Genomic DNA, 12,737 nt, shown 5'->3' on the forward strand with positions numbered 1-12,737 from the left:
TAAAACCCAACCATTAGATCTTAGCTACAAACTTAGAAATAATTTGAAAACCCCAGAGCAGCAAAGAATCTAGGTCATAGCCTGTGTACTTTTTTTATGTATCTATATTCATCAACAAAAACTTGAGTCTGCTGAAATGTTTTCAATAAAATGGTACAACATAAATAGAAAATCAAATATACAGTATGTATGGGAACTGCAGCTGTAAATACTAGGGTGCATTTCTGTTGGTTATTCCCCTCCATCCAAGCAGTCTGTCTTACTCCAAACTGGTGTCCCCATCGGGAACTCTTTACTGATGGACACACCAGTAAGGTGGAAGCAAAAATGATAACCATAGGAGGTAATCTCACTCTCAAGCATTAAATTTAACTCTGAACTTCCTGGTAGAATAAACAGCAAAGGAAATTCAGTAGGTTACGTAGTTCTCTCTTGATAGGAAGCATTCTAAAAAGAAAAAGGAAACTATGTCTCATGGTTAACTTATGGAAAATCATCACACACTGCTGGCACCTTTCTTAGCAGGAGGGCTCTGCTGCCTGTAGCTGGTTGGTTTGGTTCTGTATGAATTTTTAACATCCACTGTGTTCTTCCATAGTGAGGGTTTCAGACTAAAAGGAGGGAAGAGATAACAGCAAATTTGATAGCTAATCACAAAGACTCATAAGTTGTCCCCAAAAAGATTTATTAAGGGCAGCTTCCCATGGTATGGATATGTATTTTGTAAAGACTTCTTACTGGACAAACTGAAATTGTTCTTCAAGGGTTTCAATCTTTCAGGGCTGAAATTGCAGCTAACTGAAACCGTCACTGGCCAGGCATGGTGGCTCACACCTGTAGTTCCAGCTACTTGGGAGGCCAAGGTGGGAGGATCGCTTGAGCCCAGGAGGTTGAGCCCTGATCACATCACTACACTCCAGCCTGGGCAACAGAGTGAGAAGTTGTCTCAAAAAAATAAATAAAAAGTCATTGATTCTTACAGAATCCTAGACAGACCAAGTCTTACAATTCATGTAACTGAATAGGGCAAGGCATTGGACCTAGAACAGAAGGTACATAGGGAGGCTTAGGGTATCTTCTGGTGTCTCTCAACTGGAGAGTATTCACTCGCTTGTTTGTTTCCTATTGTCCCCATAGGTGCTATCCCTGGAGGTCTAAGCATTGGGCCTCCAGGTAAGTCCTCCATTGATGACTCCTATGGCCGGTACGATTTAATCCAGAACAGTGAGTCACCAGCCAGTCCTCCCGTAGCTGTTCCCCATAGCTGGTCACGTGCCAAATCTGACAGTGATAAAATCTCAAATGGCTCTAGCATCAACTGGCCCCCAGGTAAGACCATGCAACACTTCTGTGCAACAGCAGCAGGTCAGAATGTGCTCCAAGCCCGCAGAGAGTGATTAGGCTGAGAGGACCCAGAATCTGAGCTAAGGATCTGGAAGCGTTAAGCCCAGAGCTTTGGCATTTTCCTTGGAAATCCATTTGTCAGATCAATTTTGGGTATGGTTAGCATCAGGCATTTTTCTGTAAACCCTTAGTTCAACATGAGGAGTGGAAGGGGTGGCAGGGAGGAAGCACACTGCACACTATCCGGTAAAACTATTCCAACCCTGTGTGAAAACTAGCTTAATATGATAGCTGTGATACCTGGTTCTAGTTTGTTCCAAAGGATTGATTGCTTTAATGAAAGAGAGTATAAAGTGTACCTCTAATTTAATTAGCAGATTATAAAAATTTCTACAAACAGGACAAAACATCTTTTAAAATGTCGTGAATCAATGTGCTGGTGTTCTGATCTGTGGCTTCTCATTTTGGTTTCTTAAACAGAATTCCATCCGGGAGTTCCATGGAAAGGACTGCAGAATATTGACCCTGAGAATGACCCTGACGTCACTCCTGGCAGTGTCCCCACTGGGCCTACCATCAATACCACCATCCAGGATGTCAACCGCTACCTCCTCAAGAGTGGAGGTGAGGGTGCTGCTCTGCCTGCCTCTGCATGGACGGTCTCTCTAGACCCATTTGGAGATGTCAGGGGTGACAGGTTGGGCTGAGAGGCAGGGATGATACAAGGCACAGTTGGCGGGCACCTTTTCTAGTCACCTGAAGCAGCATGAAAGGACAGCAGGTAGTGCTTATGGGGAAATGGAAATCAATTTGAGTTTCTGCTGGATTTTTTATTATTATTACTTTTTTTTTTTTTTTTTTTTTTTTGATGAAGTCTCACTCTGTCGCCCAGGATGGAGTGCAGTGGCATGATCTCAGCTCTCTGCAATCTCCACCTTCTGGGTTCAAGCGACTCTCCTGCCTCAGCCTCCCAAGTAGCTGGAATTACAGGCATGTGTGCCACCATACCAGGCTAATTTTTGTATTTTTAGTAGAGACAGGGTTTTGCCATGTTGGCCAGGCTGGTCTCGAACTCCTGACCTCAGGTGTCGCCCATGCTGCTGGATTTATTGATAAGTAATGTCTTATCATAGAAGTGCCATCTCTGATAAAGTTTTATCGCAGCATGCTATTTTGTGGAAGAAAGAGCTAGATTGCCATAGGTACTATCACTAATAAGGCCACCTAGGTAGTTCCCAAAACATTGAATTTCCCACTTGAAATATGACTCATTGGAGCCATGTGTTTTGTGTTTGCTTCTTTTGTTTCTTTTTTTTTTTGAGACAGATTCTCGCTCTCTTGCCCAGGCTGGAGTATAGTGGCGTGACCTTGGCTCACTGCAACCTCCGCCTCCCAGGCTCAAGTGATTCTCATGCCTCAGCCTCCCGATTAGCTGGGACTACAGGCGTGCACCACCACACCCAGCTAATTTTTTCTATTTTTAGTAGAGATGGGGTTTCACCATGTTTGCCAGGCTGATCTCGAACTCCTGACCTCAAGTGATCCGCCTGCTTTGGCCTCCCAAAGTGCTGGGATTACAGGCGTGAGCCAGTGTGCCTGGCTGCTTCTGTGGTTCTTTAAAGTGATAGGCTTCTAAATGTGTCTGTGGTTTGGCTGGAAAGCCAACATAAGTACAGATTGCCCTTTCTGTTTAATGCTGTGTATTCCTTGGGGTTACACAGCTGCTTTTTGGATGCAGCTGCGTTTCGGAACAGGGATGTTATGGGTGTCCCTGCTGTCAGACACAGCCAAGTGGTGCAGGAAAAGGATCCGTGTAAGATGGCAGAGGACAGGTGAGGCGCCAGCCAGAATCAGAGACCCAGCCCTCCCCGCTTGTCACACTTGGTGGGGCACCAGGGTTGTGCCAGACAGGAAAATTAGCATATTTTGAGGGATGTGGAGAAGTGGGATGCAGGTTGTACAGATCCAAGTCATAAGGGAAGTTGGAAAGAACCGAAGTTGCATGGCAGAGCTTCCCGAGTGGTGCCCAGATGAAGCATCAGGTAGCCCCTTAGCCTCCAGGCAGAACCAGGGCCACTGGGAGTGGCCTCTGCCATCGCCTGAGTGTGCCATGGTGTGAAGAAGATGGCCCGAGAAACACGTGACAGCTGTCCTCAAGCTCCACATGCAGCTGTCCTCCAGCTCCATAGCCTGCCCAGTTAAGGAGATCAACTTGCGGAGAGGGCAGAAGAGAACCTAAGCCTAAGAAATGCATTGGCCTTTGAGATAAGGCAAGGAAATGGCATCTCCAGCCCTGAGCCTAAGAACCAGCCAGCCAGCCAACCTGCCAACCGGGGTGACTTGTAGCTCCAAGTGAACATCGTTTGACTTCCCGGGTGCTCAACGTTTGGGTCTTGAGCCTGCCCTGGCACTTGTACACAGACATCAGTATTCAGCAGTAGCCAGTTCATGTGGCTCATGCCAGGCCTCCCCTTCAGCTCGTGACCAGCACGAGGAACCTTGTTGCTCCACTCTGGTACCTCTCTCGGTTGTGTTTAGGGATACATTAGGGTTTGTTATTGAAAGAAAGGGGAGTACAATGAACATCTCTTCACGTAGAAATTGCTAACCAGAAAGCACTAGCAGGCCGAGCACAGTGGCTTACACCTGTAATCCCAGCACTTTGGGTGGCCAAGGTGGGAGAATCACTTGAGGCCAGGAATTTGAAACCAGCCTGGGCAATATAGTGAGACCCTGGCTCTACAAAAAATTAAAAATGAAAACATTCGCTGCGTGTGGTGGCACACGTCAGTGGTCCCAGCTACTCAGGAGGCTGAGACAGGAGAATCACTTGACCTTGGGAGGTCAAGGCTGCAGTGAGCTGTGATTGGGCCACCGCACTCCAGCCTGGGTGACAGAGCAAGACTTCGTCTCAAAAAAAGAAAAGGCCTCCCAAAGCACTGGGATTACATGCGTGAGCCAGTGCGCACGGCCGAGCTGACACCCTTTTAAAGTAAAGACCTTCTTGAGGGAATTCACACAGGAACAGAGAACAGACAGCTCACACGTTCCCACTTACAAACGGGAGCCCAACACCGAGTTCACACAACACAAAGAAGGGAGCAGCAGACACCGGGGCCTGCTGTAGGGTAGAGGGTGGGAGGAAGGAGAGGATTCAGAAACTGCCTGTGGGGTACTGTGCTCACTACCTAGGTGATGGAATGATCTCTACACCACACCCCCACGACGTACAGTTCACCTGTGTGACAAACCCGCACATGGACTCCCTGAACCCAAAATAAAAATTGGAAAAAATAAAAGTGAAGACCTGCAGATTACCCATAAATGTTAACTTCCCTCAGCTCTGGTACCCTCATTCTAAAGAGGTCCCTTGCAGCAGGGCAGCTGCAAACAGCTGTGCAGGTTGGACACTGCACGTGTCCAGGAGGTGCCACACGCCTGGTTATTCACTGCACAACGCCATGTGGGCCTACGGCTGAGATGCCATGGCTTTTCAGAAACCATCCGATTCTGTTTGTGGTCATCAGTTTAGCAGCCAGACTGTGCTCATGTTCCCTCTGCTAGCCAGGATACGTGCACTGGCAGAGTCATTGTCCCAATTAGAGCTCTTTCCATCCTGTGTTCACCCCAACTGTCACCATTATTCCATCCTCGCTCTTCTTCTCCAGCTTCTTGCTTTCTTCACAGAATTGAAAGGGAGAGCCACATTAGAAAATATGAAATAAAACCAAGCAGCGAGGAGCTGAGCTTTTACACAAGGGATTGAGGTGCCTTAAGGATGGCCCATTTATCCTAAGTCTCCCTTTCAGGCACAGGGACAAGCTTTCCTCAAAAAACTACAGTCCTAGGGATAGAATAACTCAAGTCCATATACACAGTTATTAGGACAGATGTCTCTTAATTATTCCTGTATTTAAAAAGGGAATCATGAGCCGGGTGTGGTGGCATGCACCTGTGGTCCCTGTGACTCAGGAGGCTGAGGCAAGAGGATCACTGAGCCCAGGAGGTTGAGGCTGCTGTGCACTGTGATCATGCCTTTGAACAGCCACTGTGCTGCAGCCTGGGTGACATTGCAACAGCCCCATCTCTTAAAATTTTTTTAAAGCAAAATATGAGTGTAAGCTGATGGGACACCCCAGTCAGAAGAAATACTCAAATTTTTATGGCAAATTTTGTAATAAAAGGCTTGGAGTTTTGTTCTTCCATTTTGTGGCCATTGTTTGAACTGTGAAAGGATGTAGATTGCCCTGGATTTTTATTTTACCTTATTTGGGAGAGGAAATCAGTGTGGTCCTTTAAAACTCTTAAAACGTGGTATTTTAAGCATTCTGGCGGGAATTCTCAAAGAAGCTCATGCTGCTTCTTGCCCTTTGATTCCTCTGCCTTCAGCAACATCCCAGGCCTCCCTGAGTGGGTACAGGGACCCAGAGTAGGAGGCATGCCCCGTTTCTTCCTTCCCACATGTCACTTTCATGTTCAGGCTTCTATTAAAAATGGCAGCCTAGGGAGAGGTTGATTCCTGATGGTTCTCACACCCCACAGTTAGAGTCATGAACCCAGACACCGCCACCACCTTGCTCAGTGCCGTGTTTGGTTCTGCAGGGTCCTCCCCGCCATCATCTCAGAATGCCACGCTGCCTTCCTCGAGTGCCTGGCCGCTCAGTGCCTCCGGCTACAGTAGCTCTTTCAGCAGCATTGCATCCGCACCTAGTGTTGCAGGTACGCGCCTGGCCTCTAGACTTGCAGGTAGCATTTTCTTTCTTTTCCCAAACAAAACTTTGACAGGCCCCAGCTTTTCCTATTGGCTCTTTACTCACTCCCTGAGCTGGGAGGCCGTGTGGCGTGATGGAGGATGGGTGGGGGCCTTGCCCAGGCACAGTGGGCACGTTGGGCACATCAGCTTGCACGCACATGGAAGTGGTAACGTCTTCTCCATACAAGTGTGTGGGCCCACTGCCTTCTCTCTTCCTTTCCCCCATGGCCACAAGGCAAGGGCTCTGCAAGGTTTTGAAAACTTAGAGGCAAAAACACTTCTGGGAATTTGTGGTTGCTTGAGTTTGCCAGGGGCTTGACTTGGTGTTTCTTTGCCTATCACACAGTCTGCTGGTGTTAGAGAGCACTCTGTGTGGCTCCCCAAACACAGCAGTGAGTTTTCTTCTTTGTCTCAAGACTGCATATGCTCCATCTCTCTGCCTTTCTAGGTAAACTGTCAGACATCAAATCGACATGGTCCTCTGGCCCTACCTCCCACACGCAAGCCTCTCTGTCTCATGAACTGTGGAAGGTGCCCAGAAACAGTACTGCACCCACGAGGCCACCTCCAGGGTTAACCAATCCCAAGCCCTCCTCCACCTGGGGTGCCAGCCCCCTCGGCTGGACCAGCTCCTACTCCTCGGGTAAGCTCCATGCTCCTCGTGTTCCAATGGGGGCCTTACCCTTTAGGGGATGTGCTTATCACTTTGCCCTGTACCTCCTTTGTAAGGACCCCTGCCTGTAACTCTGGAGGCTGGGAGGGCTTAGGAGGGCACCAGGGCCACCCTAGATGTCCATCCAGGGCAGTAGCTGGGTGAGCCTGGTGTTTTTAGCATCAGCCTAGGTGTGCCGGCACGCAGCAGGTTTGCTCTGGGCCAAGAGGTCCCAGGCAGTTCCAGCACCCATTGAGGGCCTACACTGGCCAATTCTATCCTCAGGAGTGTGGCTGCCCCACACTGGGCCATCAGAGGCCTGCACAGCGCTTTAGGCTCTCTGCCCCCATGACTCCCCTTCACACAGGGATCTGGATTTCTGCTTTTTATATTTGCTTCTCCACAAGATGTCACTGGGACGTAAGGCTTTTGCAGGCCCAAAACAAAACAAACCCCACCAGTTTGAAAAAACAACTCTCATAATATTGCAGTTTCTCTCAGGTGCTGCATGTCAAACCTCAGAGATGAAAGAAATGTACTGGGAATTTAGGAAACTGAAGATTTACACCAGCGTGGGCAACAAAGTGAGACCCCATCTCCACAAAAAATAAATTAGTGGGGCATAGTGGCACATACCTGTGATCCCAACTGCTGGGGAGGCTGAGACAGGAGGATGGCTCAAGCCCAGGAGATTGAGGCTACAGTGAGCTATGCTTGAGCCACTGCACTCCAGCCTGGGTGTAATAATAATAAATAACAAAAATTTTAAAATCAGCTACAGATAGTGTATTAGTCCATTTTCACACTGCTGATGAAGACATACCCGAGACTGGGCAATTTATAAAAGAATGAGATTTATTGGACTTACAGTTCCATGTGTCTGGGGAGGCCTCACAATCCTGGTAGAAGGTGAAAGGCATGTCTCACATGGCAGCAGACAAGAAGAGAGAGAGAGCTTGTGCAGGGAAACTCCCATTTTTAAAACCATCAGCTCTCATGAGACTTACTCACTATCACGAGAACAGCATGGAAAAGACCTGCCCCCATGATTCAGTTAACCTCCCACTGGGTTCCTTCACGAAACATGGGAATTGTGGGAGTTACAATTCAAGATGAGATTTGGGTGGGGACACAGCCAAACCATATCATTCTGCCCCTGACCCCTCCCAAATCTCATGTCCTCACATTTCAAAACCAATCATGCCTTCCCAGCAGTCCCCCAAAGTCTTAACTCATTTCAGCATTAACTCAGAAGTCCACAGTCCAAAGTCTCATCTGAGGTAAGGCAAGTCCCTTCCACCTACAAGCCTGTAAAATCAAAAGCAACTTAGTTACTTCCTAGATACAATGGGGGTACAGGCATTGGGTAAATACAGTCATTCCAAATGGGAGAAATTGGCCAAAACAGAGGGGCTCAGGCCCCATGCAAGACCAAAATCCAGCAGGGCAGTCAAATCTTAAAGCTCCAAAATGATCTTTGACTTCATATCTCGCATCTGGGTCATTCTTAGGCAAGAGGTTGGTTACCATGGTCTTGGGCAGCTCTGCAGGGTACAGCCTCCCTCTTGGCTGTCTTCACGGGCTGGTATTGTCTGCAGCTTTTCCAGGCACACAGTGCAAGCTGTCAGTGGATCTACCATTCTGGGGTCTAGAGGACGGTGACCTTCTTCTCATAGCTCTACTAGGTGGTGCCCCAGTAGGGACTTTGTGTGGGGGCTCCAACCCCACATTTCCCTTCCACACTGCCCTAGCAGAGGTTGTCCATGAGAGCCCTGCCCCACAGCAAAGTATTGTCTGAACATCCAGGCATTTCCGTACATCCTCTGAAATCTAGGTGGAGGTTCCCAAACCTCAGTTCTTCACTTCTGTGCACCCAGAGTCTCAACACCACGTGGAAGCTGCCAAGGCTTGGAGATTGCTCCCTCTGAAGCCATGGCCCAAACTGTACCTTGGCCCCTTTCAGTCATAACTGGAGCGGCTGGGACACAAGGCACCAAATTCCTAAACTGCACACAGCATGTGGACCCTGGGCCTGGCCCATGAAGCCATTTTTTCCTTGTAGGCCTCTGGGCCTGTGATGGGAGGGGCTTCTCTGAAGACCTCTGACATGCTCTAGAGACAGTCTCCATTTTCCCCATTGTCTTGGGGATTAACATGCAGCTCCTCGTTACTTAGGCAAATTTCTGCACCCAGCTTGAATTTTTCCTCAGAAAATGGGATTTCCTTTTTTTTTTTTTTTTTTTTTTTTTTTTTTTTTTTTTTTTTTTTTTTTTTTTTTTTTTTTTTTTTTTTTTTTTTTTTTTTTTTGAGATGGAGTTTCACTCTTGTCACCCAGGCTGGAGTACAGTGGCGTGATCTTGGCTCACTGCAACCTCTGCCTCCCAGGTTCAAGTGATTCTCCTGTCTCAGCCTCCCGAGTAGCTGGGACTACAGGTGCCTGCCACCATGCCCGGCTAATTTTTGTATTTTTAGTAGAGATGGGGTTTCCCCATGTTGGCCAGGCTGGTCTCAAACTCCTGACCTCAGGTAATCCACCCATCTCAGCCTCCCAAAGTGCTGGGATTACAGGCGTGAGCCACCGTGCCTGGCCAATTTTCTGAACTTTCATGTTCGACTTTCCTTATAAAACGGAATGCTTTTAACAGCACCCAGGTCACCTCTTGAACGCTTTGCTGCTTAGAAATTTCTTCTGCCAGATACCCTAAATCATCCCTCTCAAGTTGAAAGTTCCACAAATCTCTAGGGCAGGGGCAAAATGCCACCAGTCTCTTTGCTAAAACAACAAGAGCCACCTTTTCCCCAGTTCCCAACAAGTTCCTCATTTCCATCTGAGACCGCTGCAGCCTGGACTTTATTGTCCATATCCCTATCAGCATTTTTGTCAAAGCCATTTCACAAGTCTCTAGGAAGTTCCAAACTTTCCCACATTTTCCCGTCTATTTCTGAGCCTTGAGTTCCAACCTCTGCCTGTTACCCAGTTCCAAAGTTGCTTCCGTGCCAAGACCAGCTTGATCAGGGAGACCCTAACCCAGAGGCACTAGAGGAATTAAAGACACACACACAGAAATATAGCGGTGTGAAGTGGGAAATCGGGGGTCTCACAGCCTTCAGAGCTGAGAGCCCTAAACAGAGATTTACCCACGTATTTATTAACAGCAAGCCAGTCATTAGCATTGTTTCTATAGATACTCGATTAACTACAAGTATCCCTTATGGGAAATAAAGGGATGGGTTTGGCTAGTTATCTGCAACAGGAGCATATCCTTAAGGCACAGATCGCTTGTGCTACTGTTTGTGGTTTAAGAACGCCTTTAAGCAGTCTTCCGCCCTGGGTGGGCCTGGTGTTCCTTGCCCTCATTCCGGTAAACCCACAACCTTCCAGCATGGGCGTTATGGCCATCATGAACATGTCACAGTGCTGCAGAGAGTGTTTTTTATGGCCAGTTTAATGGCCAGATTTTGGGGTGGGGGTGGGAATCATGGGAGTTACAATTCAAGATGAGATTTGGATGGGGACACAGCCAAACCATATCAGATAGTTTGAAAGTAATGGTTTCTGCCTTTTAGCAGCAGCCTTTAGGGATTTGCTCTGTTGTATTAACCAGAAGAACCTGGGAGCACTGATTCCACACCGGGTCTGGGGACAGGCAGAGGTGGAGAGCAGAGCTTCCCTGGAGATTCTCGGGCCTCATCACCCCTGTCTCTCCTGGCACAGATGGGAAAACACAGGCCTCCTGGGCTGGTGGGAAGATCCAAGAAGTCAGAGTCACCACAGGGAAGTGGGAAGGGGGTCTGCAGGGACTGTGAGGTTTTGGTTTACCAAAGATAGCATGGGCCTCCCAGGCTGAGAAAGGCTTTCCTAAAGCACGCAGTGACGGCCTGTGCTGTCCCACACTTCAGCACAATAAGAAGTGGGGAGGGCCGCACTATCCACTGGCACGGGGCCTTGTCAACCAGGTTCTCCCCTCTTGTTGCAGGTTCTGCCTGGAGCACCGACACCTCAGGAAGAACCAGCAGCTGGCTCGTTCTTCGAAACCTCACTCCCCAGGTGCAATATGGTGCCCCTGTATCACTGAGCATGATCCAGGGAGGGTTCCCGCTTGGCCCCCAATGCAGATGAGGCTGTCTGGTGGGGCAGGATAGTTGGGGCTTCTTGGTCAGGGTCCATAAGTGACGCTGCATGGGAGGAGATGAGCAAGTGCCAGGATTGGCTCCAGCAGCGGCAGCAGATGGGGCCCAGGGGCCTCTTTTAACCATGTTCCTGGTGAATTGTTTGTTTACCCACCAGAGGCTGGAAAAGTGTGCTCTGTAAATAGAATTGTTTATTTTACAACTAGCCATTCAAGAGTGGTTGGGCCTGGCTGGGCGCAGTAGCTCATGCCTGTAATCCCAGCACTTTGGGAGGCCGAGGCCAGGGATCACCTGAGCCCAAGAGTTGGAGACCAGCCTGGGCAACATAGCAAGACCCCATGTGTGTATTTTTATAACATTTTTTAAAAGAGTCGTTTGGCCACATCAGACTGTGGGGCTAGCCAGTCCCTTCCCGGGACCCAGGCCACACCCACCTGCACGTCTCCCAAGTCTGTTGTCAGCAGCTGGACCCAGGTGCCTTTTGCAAACCAGAGGCTCTGTGCGACGTGCTCTGGTGAAAGGAGAGCAGAATTCAAAATGGGGTTTTTCTCCTTCCTCTGATTAGCCTAACTTATAAAATGTAACTGAAACATCCAAGTTTTTAGTTACACGTTTGGCCACAGAGATATAAAACGTTAATGTTGTAAAACCACATATTATTAGGCCTTTTAAAGAAAAACATTCCTAGTGTTTAGTGTATCCAATTTCATATGTTTTTTCTTTGGAAGGCTGTAGTGAAAGAAATCAGAAGAAAGCTCATTCATGCCCCTGTGCTTCCTCTATCAGATTGATGGTTCTACACTGCGGACATTGTGTTTGCAACATGGGCCTCTTATCACATTCCACCTGAATCTGACTCAAGGCAATGCTGTGGTCCGGTACAGCTCCAAGGAGGAGGCTGCCAAGGCCCAGAAGTCTCTGCACATGTATGTTTTCTCACAGCCACCTCAGCGCTCCAAGTAGCTCCCCATCCCCCAGAGCATTAGGTTAGGGGTGTTGCAGGGGTGTCCTGAGCCACCATAGCAGAATCCCACAGGCTGGCCACCCTCCCACTTCTGGAGGCCAGAAGTCTGACACCCAAGATGAAGGTGTGGGCAGGGCTGGTTTCTCCTGAGGCCTCTCTCCTTGGCTGTAGACAGCTGCCTTCTCCCTCTGTTCTTATATGGTCGTCTCTTTGTGCATGTCTGTGCCGTAATCTCTCCTTCTAAGGACACCAGTCCTGCTGGACTAGGGCCTACCCATGTGACCTCATCTAACTCATTTAATTCCCGCCTTAAAGACCCCATCTCCAAACATAGTCACATGGGGAGGTACTGGGGGTTAGGACTTCAACAAAGGAACTGGGGAAAGGCGACACAGGTCAGTTCCTCACAGGTATCTTGGGACTTACTGGTTTTTTTCTGCTGCTGAGTTGCTGTGTCTACTCCCTCCCTGTGACACATTCCTACACAGGGCCCAGCAGTGGTCCTCACAGCCAACCCTTCACCCTAGTGAAAGGTTGCTTTTGATAGAAGTACGAGTAGACCTGATCAGTAACATCACTTGAGACGTTGGAACCTAGAAATTAGTCATTCCTGTTTTTAGCCCAGGATGCAAATGACACTGACCCTAAACGAGCCCACATTTAATGATCTGTTCACGCACTTGAAGATGTACTCTGTGTACCAGTACGATGTTGCCGCTAGAAGTCTGAACTGAGCAAAACATTCACAGTCTGGGTTTGGAAATAGCAGTGGCAAAACAGAAGCCACAGGATGGCTTCCATGTGGGGCCTTTCCCAATACAGAGAAAGCCAGTGCCACGAACTCAGCAGGACTTGGGGTGGCCCTGTTCACGTGCCCCATCTTGCTGTTGCAG

At 48.6% G+C, this 12,737-nt stretch overlaps 1 protein-coding gene across 17 annotated transcripts in view; it reads left to right on the forward strand.

The window, feature by feature from the left end:
- Nucleotides 1–12,737, forward strand: part of TNRC6C (trinucleotide repeat containing adaptor 6C) — a 150,011-nt gene that overhangs the window by 134,301 nt on the left and 2,973 nt on the right. For 15 of the 17 annotated variants that reach the window (XM_055101579.3, XM_055101582.3, XM_055101587.3 and 12 more), the window contains 6 exons: nt 1,138–1,329; nt 1,825–1,968; nt 5,947–6,063; nt 6,546–6,740; nt 10,727–10,797; nt 11,667–11,806. In XM_055101579.3, the coding sequence (XP_054957554.2) occupies nt 1,138–1,329; nt 1,825–1,968; nt 5,947–6,063; nt 6,546–6,740; nt 10,727–10,797; nt 11,667–11,806 (859 nt within the window). The remainder of the gene's footprint in view (nt 1–1,137; nt 1,330–1,824; nt 1,969–5,946; nt 6,064–6,545; nt 6,741–10,726; nt 10,798–11,666; nt 11,807–12,737) is intronic. The other 2 variants (XM_063599436.1, XM_055101586.3) reach the window with 1 other exon arrangement.

This window comes from Pan paniscus, chromosome 19 (genome assembly GCF_029289425.2).
Source record: "Pan paniscus chromosome 19, NHGRI_mPanPan1-v2.0_pri, whole genome shotgun sequence".
NCBI lineage: Eukaryota > Metazoa > Chordata > Mammalia > Primates > Hominidae > Pan > Pan paniscus.